Source organism: Cyprinus carpio, chromosome A13 (genome assembly GCF_018340385.1).
Source record: "Cyprinus carpio isolate SPL01 chromosome A13, ASM1834038v1, whole genome shotgun sequence".
Lineage (NCBI taxonomy): Eukaryota > Metazoa > Chordata > Actinopteri > Cypriniformes > Cyprinidae > Cyprinus > Cyprinus carpio.
The window spans coordinates 2,890,629-2,909,953 of record NC_056584.1 but is presented as its reverse complement, the minus strand read 5'-3'; the positions used below and the strand labels follow the sequence as shown (position 1 = coordinate 2,909,953).

The 19,325-nt window shown below is 37.5% G+C and overlaps 1 protein-coding gene across 1 annotated transcript; it reads right to left on the bottom strand.

Moving 5' to 3' along the window:
- Positions 1-241: 241 nt before the first annotated feature.
- LOC109077536 (ATP-binding cassette sub-family C member 2-like) lies at positions 242-18,191 on the bottom strand. Its single transcript, XM_042768404.1, is given in 34 exon segments — positions 242-557; positions 1,129-1,323; positions 1,606-1,772; positions 2,239-2,397; positions 2,487-2,630; positions 3,222-3,323; positions 3,416-3,542; positions 3,896-4,095; positions 4,212-4,367; positions 4,625-4,779; positions 5,667-5,886; positions 5,986-6,085; positions 6,302-6,455; positions 7,243-7,426; positions 7,523-7,690; positions 8,852-9,028; positions 9,139-9,209; positions 9,253-9,311; positions 9,370-9,436; positions 9,659-9,743; positions 9,849-9,995; positions 11,035-11,172; positions 11,423-11,488; positions 11,571-11,825; positions 11,911-12,088; positions 12,258-12,433; positions 13,605-13,827; positions 14,005-14,060; positions 14,148-14,270; positions 14,879-15,019; positions 15,099-15,242; positions 16,560-16,674; positions 16,676-16,698; positions 17,839-18,191. Coding segments are annotated over 34 exon segments (4,671 nt in total). The 5' UTR covers positions 17,881-18,191; the 3' UTR covers positions 242-403.
- Between the last annotated feature and the right edge of the window lie 1,134 nt (positions 18,192-19,325).

Here is a 19,325-nt window from a genome sequence, read left to right as displayed (position 1 = left end):
TAGCCTGAATGCACTGCAAGTCGCGTCTGCTAAATTCATAAATGTAAATTTGTCTCCTTTCTAGATGTGAGTTATGTGGGAGCGGGAATTGAGGGAAGAACTTGTTTATGTATCTTCTTGTTTTTTTTTTTTTTTGTGAGAGATTGTTAGCACCCAGAACATAATAATTCTCTAAATTGCTGTTATTCAAATATGTGCAAAATTCATATGTTCTTTAAACACATAGGCATATACAAAATGCTAAATTTAATAAACTTTATTGCCACAACATATAAATCCATGTCAACACACCAACAAAAAATAACAGGATTATAGAGAATAATACTATAAATGCTTAACATTTTAATATTTTGGTCCTCAAGACTAGTCAAGTTTTAAAAGAGAAATAGAACAACGCTAAACATCATAGGTCAGTAGATATATCTGTAGGTTTACTGGTTTCCCCTCCTCTGATTCCAGCATCCTTAGCCATTGCATAGAAATGTCCCTGTTTGTTGTTCAGCAATACACTGGGCGAATCAAACTCCACGATCTTCCCAGAATCCAGGACCATTACCCTACAAAATAAAGAAGAGGAAAGGTCAGTACAGTTTCCAGCTGTATGCCTCCATTTGTTGTGACTCCTCAGTTTAGTTTTTATAAGCATAGTGACTATGCTATTAGTCCTAATATAATTGTAAAAGATGCATATGTATGACATTTACAGCTCCCTGAAAGAGGTTTATGGTAGGCCAACACTGGCCTTAAGATTTGATTGTGTTCCTTTCTTCTTCACTGTATTACTGACTCTTTATTGATTTTTTTTAAAGCAATGTTTACTTAACTGAAAAATACTTAAAGGCCACATCCCTGTGTTTTAACTTAAATTTTAGCACAATAATTAACTTTCAAAATTTTTAAAGGAGTGTCTTCCAATAACAAATTTCTAAATATTAATTTCTTGTCACATTGCTTTTGACTGTGGATTTACCGACAAATGTACGAAGGCATTTTAAGTCGAGTATTAAATGCAACTGCCAATGAAAATCTAATTCAATTTAAGACAGTATTACTGCAATATATCACTGTAAAGCTGCTTTGAATCGAGCTCTATAAACATCAAAAGGATTGGTCCTGAAGGCTGCCCACCGTGAACTGTCCAGAATAGTGTTCAGCCTGTGTGCGATGGTGAGCACGGTACAGTGGGAAAACTCTGTGCGGATGGTGTTCTGGATGAGATCGTCTGTCTCCAGATCCACGGCTGCGGTGGCTTCATCCAGGATCAGTATACGGGATTTCCTGAGCAAGGCCCGGGCGAGACACAGCAGCTGCCTCTGACCAACACTGTCGGGGATCCATTAAAAATCAAAAACCAAAAACAAAACACACATCTATATAAAACAACAATACATTATCAGAAAATTCTATATCCACGATTTAAAGATTAGATGACTCTCATTATCATAGTACTATGACTGCTAAAATCTAAACAAACTGAAAACTATCAATATTATAATTAATCAGCACCCCATAATTAGTCGATGCACCCCAAGACGCGCTACTCTGTATTATGCACATTCAAATCAACATCAAATAAACATGTTCGTGTTTCTACAGCTCACAGACCTCAAATTCTCTCCACCCTCCGAGACCTCGTGTTGAAGTCCTGTTGGCAAACCCCGAACATAATCTTTGAGATGAGCCAGCTCCAGAACGCTCCATATCTCCTCATCACTAAACTTCTCGAAAGGGTCCAGATTCATCCGCAGAGTTCCAGAGAAGAGTACTGGGTCCTGTTAGAAAGCACATGTTTATTCGTTTTCAGCATTGCGGGACACTCTCATTAAACGGTCCCTATTATGCCCTCTTATGAAGTCTTGATTTGGTTTTTGGGGTGTGTTAGAATAAATTTTCATGCTCGATTGTTCCAAAAACGCATTATGTTTCACATATTTGACATTATTGCAGCACCTCTCTTTCTAGTCTGTCTCGCGTGCCCCTGTTTAGTACGTGTTTCGATGAAGCCCCTCCTTCTGAAATGCGAAATGTGCTCTGATTGGTTAGCTTGCAAAGGGCATTGTGATTGCCACTAAAGCAACTCTTCTTCTTTGTCTTCTCTAGCACAGCTCCGCCAGGCCTCGCCCCTTTTTGTGTACTATGTGAGTGAGAATTATTTCAACTTCCAACTTCTCAAACCCTTGGTAACAACTGTTCTACTTGGCAACCCTTTGGTGAATGTATCTTGTGTACTTCACGCACCTGTGGAATGATGGTAAGTCTGCTCCTGAGATCATGAAGCCCCAGGGTGGAGATGTCAATACCATCAACGAGGATTTGACCTTCACTAGCTTCAATAATGCGAAACAAACAGTTGGTCAGACTGGATTTGCCTGCACCGGTTCGACCAACAATGCCAATCTGGGGAAATCAGGGGGAAAATCAAGTGGCATTTTCTATATTTTAAAGAAAAAATAATAATAATTTATGAATCGGGTATGTCTCCTCACCTTCTCAGTGCTTTGAATATCACATGTGATTCCATGGAGAATGAGCTCCAATTCAGGCCTGTATCGAACTTTGTAGTTTTCAAAATGAATATTCCCAGCTGTGGGCCAGTCATCTGGAGGACGATTACTGGTGATCCATGGAGCCTGGAGACACACATATTCTCACACTAAAACTGCAAAATTTAGCAAATGCTTTTCTAATTTTTGAAATCACTGGATTTCACATGGAAACTTTTGTTAAATGCAGTGAAATCAAGAATTTGTTATTTGTTGATTCCCTTTAACTTTTCTTTAATTTACAAAAGTACAAAGAAAAGATTTCCAATTTTTTTCACTGACCGGCTTAAATGTATTTTGTAAATATAATAAAATTTTGATGTTGAATGCTGCAACTCACTCCAAAAAAGTCAGTACAAAAACAAAAAAAAAATAAAATTAAAAAACAAACAACAACAACAATTAGTATCCTCATTTCTAAAACGATTAAATATTGTAATTAAAAGGACAGTTAATGTGACATTAAACATGACACAGTCCCAACCCAATTTTATTGTATTACATCAAATAAATTAAAAAAAAATTTATATATACAAAAAAAAAACAATCAAGCCAGTCAATACAATACTTTGGAAATCTTTTCTTTGTACTTTTGTACAAAGTTTACACTCAATTTAAGATAGTCAATACAATTAGGAAGACAATTAGTAATTAGCAGAAAGAAAAAAAAAATCACACCTCATTTTTTATCTCTGCATATTCCCTCACTCTTTCCACAGCAACAATGTTGGTCTCCAATTCTGATGTCATTCTCACAAGCCAGTTCAGAGTTTGAGTCACCTAATGAGAACATGAGCAGTGGCACAGTGTTACTTAACACACTTGAGGTTATTTGACTGACTATCACAAGTACCTCAGAATCAAAAACTCACATTTAAGGCGTATGAGATGGACAGTCCAACCAGTCCACTATTCAAAGAGTCACGAGAGATCACAGCAAACAAAGCTGAGAAAAACACCACCAGATTCCCCAGGAACTCCAAACGCATGGCCAACCACCTGAAACCCAACAAGCAGCACTCAGGGCTTATAAAGCAAAACAGATTTATCTGGTAACACTTTAGTATAGGGACCAATTCTCACTATTAACTAGATGCTTATTAGCATGCCTATTATTAACCTTTTGGTTGTTTATTAGTTCTTATAAAGCATTTATTCTACATTCCTAATCCTACCCAATACCTAAACATAAAAACTACCTTATTAACTATTAATAAGCAGCAAATTAGGAGTTCATTGAGGTGAAAGTCATAGTTAATGGTTTGTTAATAGCGAGAACTGGACATTAAAATAAAATGTGACCATTTATCTCTTGAAAAAAAAAAAAGGTGATATAGAGTACCAATTCTGACCTATTAGAAACAATCCAAGGATAGACACTTTTGAGATTCTGATCAATGGTGTCCTCATTTTGCTTTAGGAAGCGTTGCTGGTGCCCATATGCCCTTATCACAGAGATTCCTGATACCGTTTCTCCAAAGTGGGAGTATATGGGAGATCGAGATACAGAGTCCAGTCGTCTGAGTTGCCGGGATGTAGCTACATAGAACCTCTAAAATACAGGAAGCAAGTTTATACAAAATTACTGGACAATAGCAGGGTAGATTAGAATTATTTCACTTAAATGGCTTATTCTAATTTTTTTACCATTACTGGTAGCTGTGTTACCTGGACAAAGTAGTAGATAACAGCTATAGGTACAACAACTGCGGTGAAGATTGGAGTCGCCAGACAGATAACGAACAATGTCCCCAGAACTCCAAGAAGACAGAGAATGCAGGATCTGAAGGACATCGGGATTATCTCATCTACTGTAAATATATCCTAAATATAAGCCAAAAAAAAAAAAAAAAAAAAAAGATATAAATTCAAGTTTAAGAGCAGGTAAAGCATAACAATCATCCAAAAAAAAAAAATCTAATCGTATATATTTGTGGTCCATATTTCATACTGTACAATATTCTAATTATAGGCTACAACAGTACAATTACAATTAATAGATCTTTGCTTTGGCTTTAGAGCAGAAATTAACAAAATCTTGCTCAAAATCAAGTTCAGTGTTAAATCAGGCCCATATATACCTTAGCAAAACGATTGACTATTCGTCCTGAAGGTGTGGTATCAAAGAACACCATGGGTACTTTCAGAATATTAGACAGCAGACTTGTGTGTAGAGTCCTGGATGCAGAAATGGATCCATCAGCTAGGAGTATAGTGCCTAAAAACACCAAAAAACCTGACGGAGAAAGACATACCATTACTTAGTCACTAAGGAACATTCATGTGCTGTGTCTACCATTTTTTCTCTTTGAAACGAAAGGCTGAAGCTCGCTATTTCATTTACTATTTTTAGACAAAGAGTTAAAGCAAAGAGTGAGAGCTTTGATCTCCTCTCCTTAGGACACAGAAATCACTATTTCTTCATCTCACGCTCCGAATTCCACAAGGCCTATTTTTCAAGTTGTTCAAATTATTGACTACACCTTGTAGAAGAGTCTGGAAAGTTAATTAATCTAAGAGAATGTGGTTAACATGGCACCCTAATGCAATGTGTGGATGAAACACTTTGCAGATGGACTAGTTAAGATAACGCTTTCCCTGATTCTCTATTAAGTACTTGTTGAATCCTCTTCAACAAACACTGGCCACGCAAAGTTCTCTGACTACCACAATGTCATACTGCTTATACATTCATTCACAAACAATTTTATATTTCTCTATTCTCTTTCCAACCACCAACCATATTCAATTCCAAAATAAATTTTTGGGCATTTCAGCAGTTTTTGAGGTTCTTTGCATATTGTTGGCCATTAGACAGAGGGAGAAGCAGTGTTGCCATGATGATGGAATCATTTAATAGCAAAAAAGGAAATAGGAAGAGTTTAGATTCTAACCTATATCTGTGTGCACTGATTGGTTTAGAGCTGTATGTTTAGTCACAGTGGCTATTGTGTTTGATGGTCACAGCATCCCAAGCTTATAGCACTTTGAAAAAGTCCTCCTTAATTGACCCAAATCACATTGTTTTTTTAGACCCACTCGTCAACTCATCATTACTGCTTGCAGCTATAAATACTTAAAAAAATAAAAATAAAAAATGATTAAACCTCTTTCTGCTCATACCTTGTGCCAATCCCAGGGCTCCGAAGACACCTATTCTCATGTCTCTAATATGATTTGGGTAGGTTGTGTTGAAATATTCTACAGAATCCTCAGTCCAGTCACTGAGCCACAGGTTTTGACCAATGAAGGCCACATTCTGGATGAAGTAGAACAGGAAACTCCAGGTGATGAAACACCAGCCCATAGACCTCAGATACTGAAGATACACTGAGAATTTCACCTGGTACATGGATCAAAAAATCATTTGCACGAAGTTAGTGAGGAAAGATGGATAACAAAACATGGAATATCAAATCTGCTTTTAGTTAAGCTTATGTACCCTTCCTGTCTCCATTGTTTCTTTCTCAATGAGTCGCTGTCCCTTCTTATCACCAGAGTCTTTTTTGGATCGAACTGAGCTGTTTTTCCTCAATCTCATACTAAAGACAAAAAATACAAAAATGGTAAAAACAAAAATGTACTCCTGCAATGAAGTCTGTTGTTGCTCAGAAAGTGATTTTCATTCAGAATCTAAATTTCAGTAGCACGTGTGAGGATCATGAGAATACTTGCTCAACTGGGGCAACGTTCGGTTATATCTGAGAGAAGTGTTCTTCTGACATGTGGAATACTAGTCTGTGGTGTGTTGAGTTTACCTTCCATTTTGTTTGCTGTGCCGCTGGCTGTGGCGCAAGCTGTTTTCTCTCTTTAGTGTGCTTGAGACAATGTCCTCAGGACAGCCATCAGCCTGTGGCTCCAAACCCTCCGGCAGCATCTCAATCTGCTCGAAGTCTGACTCCTGAGCTGATGCTTTTTGAACAATGAGAACAACAAATAAAGTTTATGTGTGTAGAGAGACTTGTCTGCATGTTTTGATGTTAGCAGACATGTCAACGTGCTTCCTTTTTATTTCTCTGTAATGTTTTAGATATCAAAGTATATTGAAAAGATTGTGCCAAAGGTGCCTGAATGGTCTAATATTTCCAGTGAAACTTCATAGTGTTGATCCATGCATGCTTTTTCTATTAATACTGCCCACAACCAATCATCTACAGTAGAGGATTTTGTGACCATTTTGTGTTCAGATTGGTCAATGCTATTGTGTGAATTTAAGAGCTGTCTTCATTAAAAAGAAACTATTATTTATTTTTACAATAGTATTGCACAATTATTTCCACTATTTAGCTGCTTTATGACTGAATTGCAGCCTTCAAATTCCATTGACTGGACATGATTTGGAAAGGCACTCTCTAACAGCTCGAACAGCTGAAACCACATCTCAGAGCAAAAGCCAAGCCATGAGGTCAAAGGAGCGTTTGAGAAATCAAGATGAATAATAACACCCCAGGTTGTTTATTGGCTCATGAACTCAACTGTTGTGTTCTGGTTCTCAGTTGACAGTTTTGGTCATTCATCACAGAAAGGCAAGAAATAAACCAACCAAGAGAAAAAGAAAGAAACCTACGCTGTAGCATCTGAAACATGCAGACCTCGCAAGCATTGCAATAAAGCTTTCAGAATGTGTTCAGACGACCATTTAATCAATGACAATATTTGAAGCTCATAAGAAAATGCAAATGTTGGATGGGAGACAAACCTTTATTGGCATTAGCGTTGCTGCTTTCTTCTTTGCCGTACGTTTCCAGGAATTCAGAGAAAGCTCCTTTACTGGCGCGAAGGCCGTCGTATGAGCCTACCTCAGACACCACCCCATTTACCAATACAACGATCTCATCTACATACGGCAGGAAGCTGATTCCATGAGTCACCAGGATACGAGTCTACAGAGAAAGAGATGAGGACAAAACAGAGCAATGTGTTTGATTTAATATAGCATTATTACAGAACAGCAGTGCAGCAATTAAGGTAAGACGTACCTTGTCTTTGAGCAGTCCTGTGGGTCCGATCACCCTTTCAAACAGATGTTTCCCCACATGTGAGTCTACAGCAGACAGAGGGTCATCCAGAAGGTACACGTCTGCGGAGCTGTAGACTGCCCTGGCCAGACTCACCCGCTGTTTCTGTCCTCCACTCAGATTGATGCCCTGTGGTACAGAATATGAAACATAAAAGAGTTTCCCAACCCTGATCCTGGAGGAACATTAGCACTACACATTTCTGAACTCTTCTTAATCAAATAATTGAGCTCATTTGACACTCGAAGAGCTGGAAGTGATGAGTCAGACATCCAAAAAATGTGAGAGACATCCAAAATGTGTACTGCTGGTGTTAATCTAGACATCAGGGTGGCTGATAGCTGATTTAATGCCAATATACAAGCTATTTAATACTATTTAATAATCAACAATGAAATATATGGAACATTTCTGAAATCTAGACAAATTATACATTGACAAGCCTGTACAGTTTGGAACTGACATACTTCGGATGATTGGTTAAGCTTGTGCAGATAACCTCAAGATGAAAAATTATCCACAAAAATACTCCACTTGGCTCATACGTAGGACTATTGCATTTTTGTTTTCACCTGTGCTTGTTGATGTTTATAACCACATAATAACGGGTGAATACTGTGTGAAGGTGGACTGCCAGAAATACACTTGAACTCAATACGTGTTTTAATGGTAAATTAATGCATGTTTACTTTAGTATGTATTTATGAAAATAATCAAAATCATAAAACGTTTTAAAAATTTCAAAGAGGATTTTAAAAGCATTTCATATTTATGAGGATATGAGAGTCTAAACCTAATTGTGCAGAGGTTCTCGACCTACGAAGTAGTGCATTTAGTCCTGTCTCTCAATAAAAGAAAAGGGATCAGGACTCTTTGGTGGCCAATTTATAGATGAAAATGATGTACACTGATGTACACTACTATTTCACAAACTGAGCCTGGTGAATCATCATCCATCATAGTGAAATATGTACATGGATATGTCTTCCAACATGGTTGTTTGCCTCAATTACTCAAGAACTGTTGCAAAACATACAACATGTCAATCACTGCAATAATGATCCAATCCTAAACTCTTCTGCATTGGAATGCAAACAGCCATTTTTTTCCACGCCTCTGATAAGATGCCCATGTCCCCCCATGCCTAAATCTGTTTCTGAATATGCAAACTGTAAGTTTACGGTCACCTTTCTTATATGTAAGGAGGGATTCAAGCACAGCTTGGGATCCACTGCTCTTTAGTGACATAAAAGGGAAACTGTTTTATCATCAACATGCCACACACTTTACCTTCTCACCGATCTCAGTTTGATCTCTTCCTGGCAGAAGATCCAGGTCAGGCCCGAGCGCGCACGCGTCCACCACAGACCGGTAACGCTCCTCATCCAGATTAGAGCCGAACAGGATGTTGTCCATTACAGTGGCGTTCTGAATCCAGGCCTGCTGTGGCACGAACGCTACAGACCCCTGAGAGAAGACGAGACGCATGAGCAAACACACGTAACTAACTGTCCAGCCAGCAAATAAGAGTGACAGAGCTCAATCTGAAACTAGGCATGAACTATCTGTGTGTTTACTTTGATATTAATGCGACCCTTGAGGCTGTGCAGTTCTCCCAGCAGAGCGGATATCAGTGACCAGAGAGACACTGAACAATATAATCACTGGTTAAAAACCGCCAGACAGAACACACACACTCCTGCTAACACACAGCAGTAATACTTACAGTTTTAGTTGCATCTGTTGTATACTGTAACAGTGTAAAAATATGAAAGTGTAATGTTGTAGTGAAACAAGGCAAAGCTCACTTTTTCAGAACTGGTTCTGTGTCTCTTTCCCAGGCGTATGTGCCGTCAGTCATGCTCACAGCGGCACCTAATTCAGGAAATGATGATAACATCTGTTCACTCTCTCAGGTTTCATACTACGCTCTGAAATGGGCTTGAAGTATGTTCTTTGCAGTATGTTAAATGCAAGAAACTATTCAAAAGCACATTGTTACTGCAAACAGAAATGAGTCAAAATGTGATCAATTTGAAATCTCAAAAAATTTAAACAAAAATAGAAGTCTATAAAAATTATGTCTATAAATCTTACTGTGGCTGTCGTCACGCGTTATCGCCATTGTGTCCAGATCATCACCACTTAGAAATTTCTCGAGTCTTTTCTTCGACACAGCGGTCTGAACAAATTACAGAGAGTACAGATTTCTAATTAGTTCAATGATATTTTAATATAATTGCAAACAATGAAATGCTCCGGTAACAGCATGTATTTCTTCTAGTACCTGCACCATGATGGAAATCAGCTGTGGGAGCATGGCGAGTGGGAAGCGCAGTATGTTAAAGAGTGAGATGGAGGTAAAAGCTTTCTCTGCATCCAGGATGTTATCAGGACTCACAGACACAAATACAGCGAAGGTCGCCAGAGACACCTGCAGACAATATGATATGATAGGATATGATATATGATCGATATCGATATTACTTTGACAAATTCATTGGTGCAATAGAAAATCATTCAATATACAGTACAGGTCAAAAGTTTGGAAACATTACTATTTTTAATGTTTTTGAAAGAAGTTTCTTCTGCTCATCAAGCCTGCATTTATTTGATCAAAAATACAGAAAAAAATGTAATATTGTGAAATATTATTACAACTTAAAAATAATTGTTTTTAAATGTATTATACTTTAAATTATCATTTATTTCTGTGATGCAAAGCTGAATTTTTAGGATCATTATCACATGATCCTTTAGAAATCATTCTAATATGATGATTCATTATCAAAGTTGGAAACAGTTCTGCTGCTTAATATTTTTTCAGAACGTGATACTTTTTTAGGATACTTTGATGAATAAAAAGTAAAATAAAAAAAGAAGCTATGTTTTTAAAAATATAAATATTTTGTAATAACAATATACACTACTGGTCAGTAATTTGGGGTAAGTAATTTTTTTTTCTTTCTTTTTTTTAAATAAAATCAATACTTTTATTCAGCAAGGATGTGTTAAATTGATAAAAAAGTGATAGTAATGAAAATATATTATTAGAATATATATTATTAGAATTTTTTTTTATTTTGAATAAATGCAGTTCTTTTTAACCTTTTATTCATCAAATATATTAGACAGCAGAACTGTTTCCAACACTCATAATAAATCAGAATATTAGAATGATTTCTAAATGATCATGTGATAGACTGGATGTTACATGTGACACTGAAGGCTGCAGTAATGATGCTGAAAATTCAGCTTTGCATCACAGGAATAAATTATTTCTTTAAAGTATATTCAAATAAAAAACTATTATTTTAAGTTGTAATAATATTTCACAATATTACTGTTTTTTCTGTATTTTTGATCAAATAAATGCAGGCTTGATGAGCAGAAGAGACTTCTTTCAAAAACATTAAAAATAGTAATGTTTCCAAACTTTTGACCTGTACTGTATAAAACACTGTTATACTCACAATAGCTGGAGCACATGAAAATATGAAGGTGGAGACCGATGAGAGGTAGGCAAACTTCCTCATCACCTTCAGCTCCTTCTCTCGAATTTCCTGAACCTGAGCCTCAAAAGATGATTCCCAGGCATAATACTTCAGAACCTACCACACCAGTGACAAAAAGAAGTGGAAAATGTGCAGAGATGTCTGCAAACCAAGATTTCAAATATTCTGATTTGACTGAATACAAAATTTAAATATGATCTGAAGCATGCTACATTCTCAGAAAAGCAAACATGTACCATGAAGGTACCCATATGTACACTTTAGGTACTAAAAGTCACCCTTTAGGGGTAAATAAGGTACAAATGTGTACCTTTTGAAAGGGCACCACCCCAGTGACAACACTTACTTTTATTCCATTCAATATGTCATTGATAATTTTCATGCGCTTGTCTTTAAATTTCATGTTCTCCATCTGAAAAGAAGCATGTTGCCCTTAGTGGATATTGATGCAGTGTTTTATTTTTGTAAGTCTTTATCAGGAGCAACTGAATCACCTGGAAGCCCCTGGATTTGGTGGCCAGCCAGCCGTTGATGGGCACCATCAGCACCATGACCAGCAGACCGGCCAGGACAGAGGGACCCAGCTCGATCCAGAGGAAGGCGATGGCCAGAGCGATCTGCAGCGGACACGACCACAGCAGATGGATGAAGTTGGTGACGTCGTTAAATCTTTGGGCGTCCGCTGACATCAGGTTGACTATCTCTCCAGCGGTCGACTCTTTCCTAGAGTCGTTAGACACGACTAATGCCTGAGAGGAACCAGCAAGTAACGAGTCATCACAACATCATCCACTGGGATTATGACATCATGTCTAAAAACACAGATCAATGTACCTTCTTATAAACAGCAGCCATGAGAGATGTGCGTACTTTCATACCCAGGATAAAACATCGCTGGAAATACTGTTGTAGAATAACTGACTGTAAAAAAGCCACCACCAGAAGCAGCACGGCATACAGGTAACCAGTCCATGCATGACTGGATTTGTCCTGAGTGAAGGAGATCATTAACCTGGGACACACCACATCTCACATTGGTAAGCAGTCCAGCGGTTTCAGAAACACCAAGTGAAGAACTAACAGGGTAATACATGAAGTTCTTTTCACGGACCATGAAGTCCAAGTCTGAAGATCAGTAACAATAAAAAACTCTTGCGATATAATAAAAGAAGGCCACTTACTTCAGAAGCTGTGGGCTTGCAAATGAGAGAAGGTCTTGTATCAGTTTGTAGAAGGCCGACTCTAGAAGCACAGCTTTGGAGGTTTTAGCGATGGTGGGAACCAGCCAGGAATTAGGATACTCGGATTCAGAATCCTTTTTCTTCTTCTTTTTTTCTTTCTTCTTTCCTGTCTCCTCCTAATTAGATATTAAACTATTGTGAGTGGATCTGTCAGTGTTTGGTCCTTAGATTCGAAAAATCTTATTTACATACTACACAAAAAAAGTGAAACGAACATGTCATTTAATGAAAGAGCAATTTCCAAGGGTTTCCAGCTTTAAATCCGTTCTGTATAGTTTGTATAAAACAGGGGTAGGCAGGTTCGGTCCTAGAGAGCCACAGTCCTGCAGAGTTCAGCTTCAACCCTAATCAAACACACCTGAACAAGCTCATCAATGTCTTCAGGATTACTAAGGCTACAGGCAAGTAAGGGTTTTTTTCAGGGTTAGAGCTGAACTCTGCAGGACTGCGGCTCTCCAGGACCGAACTTGCCTACCCCTGGTCTAAAAGAAAATAACAATATTTGGTATATAATGTTTTTTTTTAGTAAATAACAGAAAGCATGATACATATTTTAAAAAGACATCACACACTGTAAATTTCACGTTAACTTTACTTCAAAAAATCTTGCAAACTTATTGCCTTTAAAAATCTAGTTAAAGGTGCTCTGTATATTAAGTTTTCATAAATTGGCTTCTGAGTCAACTTGAACATATTGAGCAATCTTAACTAGATTTTCTGAGGTTTGCAAGATATGTTAAGTTTCTAAGGTAGCAAGTAACATGAACATACTGAAATTGACAGTGCAATAAATATTACACTTTTAAAACTGTCTTTATTTGTAATAAGTCAACTTAATTAAACACTGCGTAACAAAATGTTTTTAGTTTTATTTTAAGTAAAAATTTTATTATTATAGGTAATTTAGCTTTTGTTTAAGGTGAAAATATGCCAAATCTGGCTTATGTCTACAGTTAATATACTGATTACCCTAAGTCAACATTCAATATACTAATAACGATTAGCATGGTGCTTTTTTTTATTATTGATTAAATCCTGACATGGAATCATATTAAACAGTACAGACCAAAAGTTTGGAAACATTACTATTTTTAATGTTTTTGAAAGAAGTTTCTTCTTGTGGGGAAAAAAAGAAATATAGTATTATTTAATTATTTAATTGGTTCATGTACAGGATTAAGTCATGTAAGGCCAGCACACTTTGTTTAGTGACATGGTGATATATAGTAATGCTGAGCAGTGTTTATACACAAATCATTCAACAACTACAGAAAACGATTGGCTTACCATAACTAGAACATCCTGACTGACTCCTTTGGCCAAGCCGTTCTGATGATCACTTTTAGTCTTTCGTTTATTTTGTTTCTTCTGCAGGCTGCAGCGGGCCTTTATCAGCTCTTTTGCCATAACCTCCTCAAACCCCTGACAGAAGGCCTGAGAGGAGTCCTTCTCATTCAGATCCCACATGTCCTCCTGAACCAGAGGCCTCTTATAGCCTTTGATTACCATGCTGAGGAACACGATTCACAAGAGTATTATGCATATGAGAGATTCATGTATTGCACATACAGAATATGAGTTGTCTTAGACGGACTCAACAGTGACATGCAGAAAGTCATCAGTGAAGAGAAAGAAAAAACAGACGATAAAAATGGCAGATGACGAGTGGAAGTAAGCTCAGATGCACCTGTTAAACCAGTTAAAGGTGATTCTGCTGAGAAAGGTTGCTCTGGCTTCAGGATTCTGCAATGAATTAGAGAGTAAACTGTAAACTGGACAAATATACATTTACTGCATGTTAAAGTGACAGTTCTCACATGCTTTCCGTACCATTTGTGAAATTCGTTTAACCTCAGGTGAAACGTCAGCGATGGCTGATAAAACCAAGGCGATCAGCTGCAGTCCGTAGCTGATGTAGAACAGGCAGAAGCGCGGAAGATCAGCGATTTCTTCCTGCAGGATAAACGTGTCAAATACATGATTACTTCAGTAACATTGTACAATAACAGTCAATTCAGTGACATTAGCTCATGCATTACAGGCACACTGTGGCATGCACTAATAATAATAAACAGCACTGCTTCATAGCATTGGTCAATATTAATACAATTGTTCATTGTTCATTCATGAAAGATATGAATTTGGTGCAAATGCTGATATTTCTATGATGAAATTCTGATGCTTGCGATGTAAATCAATGAGATGTTATAACAGTAGAGCAGATACTGACATAAAATGAACTAAATATGTGATGAACTAATATTAAGTGCTCCTGTAGCTCAAGTGGTAGAGCATTGCATTACGAAGCGCAAGGTTGGGGGTTTGATTCCCCGGGAACACATGATAGGTAAAAATTGATAGTCTGAATGCACTGTAAGTCGCTTTGGATAAAAGCGTCTGCTAAATGCATAAATTATTTAATTTAATTTTAAATTTAAATATCAGTCGTCGCTCTATATCTCCAGTGATATGTCTGAGTAAGATGAGATTGAAATGATCCAAACGTATAATGCAATGCAATCCACTGCTGATTGAGAGATGAAGAAACAAAGGTTGAGTACCTTGTTCAGTGCGTCTCTCAGTAAGCTCTGGAACTGGAAGACGGCACACACCACCTGAAGCAGCCAGAACACGAAGAGACTCCCGGAGTCCACAGCTCTCGGCCTGCGCCGCACACACTCCTGGCACAGCATCACAACTATCTACACAAACACATACATACCGAGTCATCTTAACCCTGCATGTCACACTGTTTATTAAATGAATATCTATGAACGTTACCCATGAGACGGCGAACAGAACTGGATTGGTGTAGAGCACCGCTGGGTGATTCTGAACTGTGGAATCACTCGACGGCCCATAATCCTCTCCGAGAGTGAGAGCCAGCTCCGCTATCGCTGTCAGGAGCAGCAGGCCAGCCACAACCTTACACAACAAAAACAGTGCTAGGATGTGAGAGCGCCAATCATTCAGACTAATGTAAAAAGTGGCAAAACACTGGATCGCACTGCTAAAGAACTTGATTTTAGGGGTTTGAATAAACAACTGAGCATTCCACAGTCACACACTGTTATTTATACAGTCACAAATATGACTTGCACTTCTAAACCTAAAGGAATATTTCACTCAGAATTTCTAAGATCTCATGACTGACTCCTCCTTATTCCAAATCAGTATGAATTTCTCTTTTCAGTGGAATACAAAAGATAAGATAACTAATAACTTCTATTACACATGACACTAAACACCAACCATCGAATTTGATTCAACAACCCTGCTGAAAAAATGCTGGTTAGGTATGTTTTGATGCTGGGATGCTGGTTTATGCTGGTCCTTTACTGGTTTATGCTGTCCTTTTGCTGGTTAATGCTGTCCTTTACTGGTTTATGATGGTCCTTTACTGGTTTATGCTGTCCTTTTGCTGGTTTATGCTGGTCATGTGCTGGCAAAGGACCAGCAAAAGGATCAGCATAAACCAGCAAAGGACCAGCATAAACCAGTAAAGGAGCATCATAAACCAGCAAAGGACCAGCATAAACCAGCAAAAGACCAGCATAAACCAGTAAAGGACCAGCATAAACCAGCAAAGGACCAGCATAAACCAGCAAAAGACCAGCATAAACCAGTAAAGGACCAGCATAAACCAGTAAAGGACCATCATAAACCAGCAAAGGACCAGCATAAACCAGCAAAGGACCAGCATAAACCAGTAAAGGACCATCATAAACCAGCAAAGGACCAGCATAAACCAGTAAAGGACCATCATAAACCAGCAAAGGACCAGCATAAACCAGTAAAGGACCATCATAAACCAGCAAAGGATCAGCATAAAACCAGTAAAGGATCAGCATAAACCAGTAAAGGACCATCATAAACCAGCAAAGGACCAGCATAAACCAGCAAAGGACAGCATAAAAACCAGTAAAGGGACCATCATAAACCAGCAAAGGACCATCATAAACCAGTAAAGGACCAGCATAAACCAGCAAAGGACCATCATAAACCAGTAAAGGACCATCATAAAAAGGACCAGCATAAACCAGCATCAAAACATACCTAACCAGCATATGCTGTTTTTTTTTTCAGCAGGGAAGGGTAAGAATAAATGAGGACTGATTTGTTATTTCATGGTAAACTCTTTTAAAGTCAGCTTGAAACAGAGGTTGTGATCATCTTTTCATCCCTATTGTGACATATATCCGTAGTTTCCAAAAATGACTGTTAATGAATGATTAACTTCACCTGTTTGCAGATGTAGAGTTTTGAGAGCGGAGCTTTAGCTGATTTCTTACAGAGATTAGCAAAGTGCCACGGAGCACAAAGCCACAGGAAAGACAAATAAAACCACACCAGCACCCGGACGCTGCAGGTACGAGGCATTCTGACACACACACACACACACACACACGAGGTGAGGAAGACTGAATGAAGATTGGCAGGAGATCATCTGCAGTCTCAAGGTGACTCGGTGTGATTTGGCTGACTCTGACAGACTGTTAATAGTTACATTTCAAGAAGTTGGGTAAACATCTTTGAGCACTGCATGTCCAATTCTGTTATAAAATATACTCCATAACTCAATGCCATGAACTTTTCTCCAGAAGTTACCTATGAAGGTCATTTATTCCACAGCTAGAGGTTAGCTTGTTCAGACCTTTCATTCCGGTGGACTTCGTGTTTTAGTGTTGTTTACATGTTTGTGTTTTTGTCATTTGTGATTTCATCCCATTTTGGGTGTCACTCACAGTTGAGCAAACAACTTCCAGCACTGCAATAAATATTCAAGAAGTTGGGTAAACATCTTTGAGCACTGCATGTCCAATTCTGTTATAAAATATACTCCATAACTGTTTGCCAAAGTTGAAATGTGCCATAATGTAAACTCCATGTAAAACTAATGTTTCATCTCAGTAAGACAGGATTTTCTCTCTCTTTATTTCTTTCTTTCAAAAGGTCATTCTAGGCCTTTGTCTGATTCACACAGAATGTATTTTACCAGATGCATTATTTCATTCTTTGTTTACATCACAGTTTCATTTTACAGTTATATTTTCAAGCTTAATCTGCTTCCAGTAATAAAATTCAGTACCTTCAATGTTAATACATTTTTAATAAAACCACCTTTAATAAAACACCATTAATCTACAGTTATTTCTCCTAAGCCTAAATTTATTTAGAATTTCTTAAAATATTTTATAACAAATCCATATTTTGATACTGCTCAGAACCAATTGTAATGGACATAAGAATTTTTTACAAAATGATGAAAAAATTATATGTAAACTCTAATGATTTAGAAAACAAAGCATGGTCTTATCATTACTTGTCCTGGGAATATAATTTAACTCTGAGCAAGTATTATATAAAATATAATTTGGTCTCTGTTTTTGTGAATATGAATCCTACAATATCCCTTTAGTATATTGTACCGTGGTAAATAGTGAAATCTCACGGTATCATCAGTTGGAACTTGAAGCATGAAAATTATAAACTCCTTAAAACAGAACCTGATGAAACTTACCCAGAAAACAGAGCCGCAGTATTCCTCTAGAGCAGCAGACATGTTTCTTCCATCACACCTGACCAGCGGCAAGCTCAGAGGATGCTTTTCTTTCACAGGACACACCAGCTGGCTCTCTCAGCTATAAACTTATATTGATTCGATAAGTTTTAAAGTTATAATTCAAGGGGATAAGTTACATAAACCTTGACTTGATCAACCCTTAACTTTGGTCTTCTATTAAATAATCCTCTAAGAGACGTCATCCACATCGGCTGCCTCCAGCTCATCTAAGTGTGTCCTGTCTGAATAAATGCATAAAAATGAGTTCAACCTTTCCCCACTTCTTCAAAAAGAACCAGACCAGAGATTACTGTTCAGTTTTCATTACTCACCAGTCTAAAGTCCAGATGCAGCATGCTCATGCACATGTGAGGAGGGGGAGGAGAGACATCTCCCTCCTTCTGCTTCTGATGGTTTAGGAGTGTAGGGTCGGGTTTCCTGTCATTTATATAAAATCATTAAAGAAAGATAAACAAAGGATAGCTGCCTGTGGTTAGTGTTATGTGGGGGTAAAATATCTGTTATGACTGTCATTGAGTAGACTATCCATTTTATCTGTTTCTTCAAGATTATTTTATTTGTAATTTGTAAATATACATACAAATATATACTGTATAGAGAGAGAGAGAGAGAGAGAGAGAGAGAGAGTTGTTTAGGATCCCACAATTCCACTAACAAGTTATGTGAGCAATGATAATTACTAAAGGAAACACACACACACACACACATAAATAATTGTCTGCAAATTCTTCCATCGTAGATTAGATTAGATTTTGTCAGTTATGTTGTTCAAAAAGGGCATCACTCTAAATGCTGCCAACATTCAACGTTCATATGAGAATAAATTAATACTAAACAAGGTTAAGGATATAACAAAAATATACAAGCAATGTTTATGCCTGAGCTTATAAAACAACTTCCAAATTCCTCAAGACGAGAGGTATTTTTATAAGGTTTATTGTTTTTTGGTTGTTTTTTCACATTATTAACTTTTGCCCACTGAATCTGTTTACAGTTAATCATTACATGAGACATGATAAGATACAGTGTGCTGACTCATTGAGGGTCCAGGCACATCAGCATGACAGACAAAATCACAAATACACAGGATTTTAGCTCATAATTGTTACCCCTATGAAAATGATGTCACATAATTAGCAGGCTTATGTTTTTTCTCCCTACTTTTAAACAATTAGTCAAATTAGCACTACAGGGCATGTAAGCAGTATGTATCTGCTGAGCAAACACTAAAGAATTAGAATAGTGATTTAACTCTCCCACTGTGTTACATGCATTGCTAATAATGTTAACTATGTTCTAATTATCATAGTAACAGAGAATGCCACTCCAGCCCTCCCCCATCCTCAAATATATACCCTGTGTGTCTGTGCAAGGGTGAATGGACACAGTTCAACTTCATTAGTCAGCTATTCATTATTAAAGAC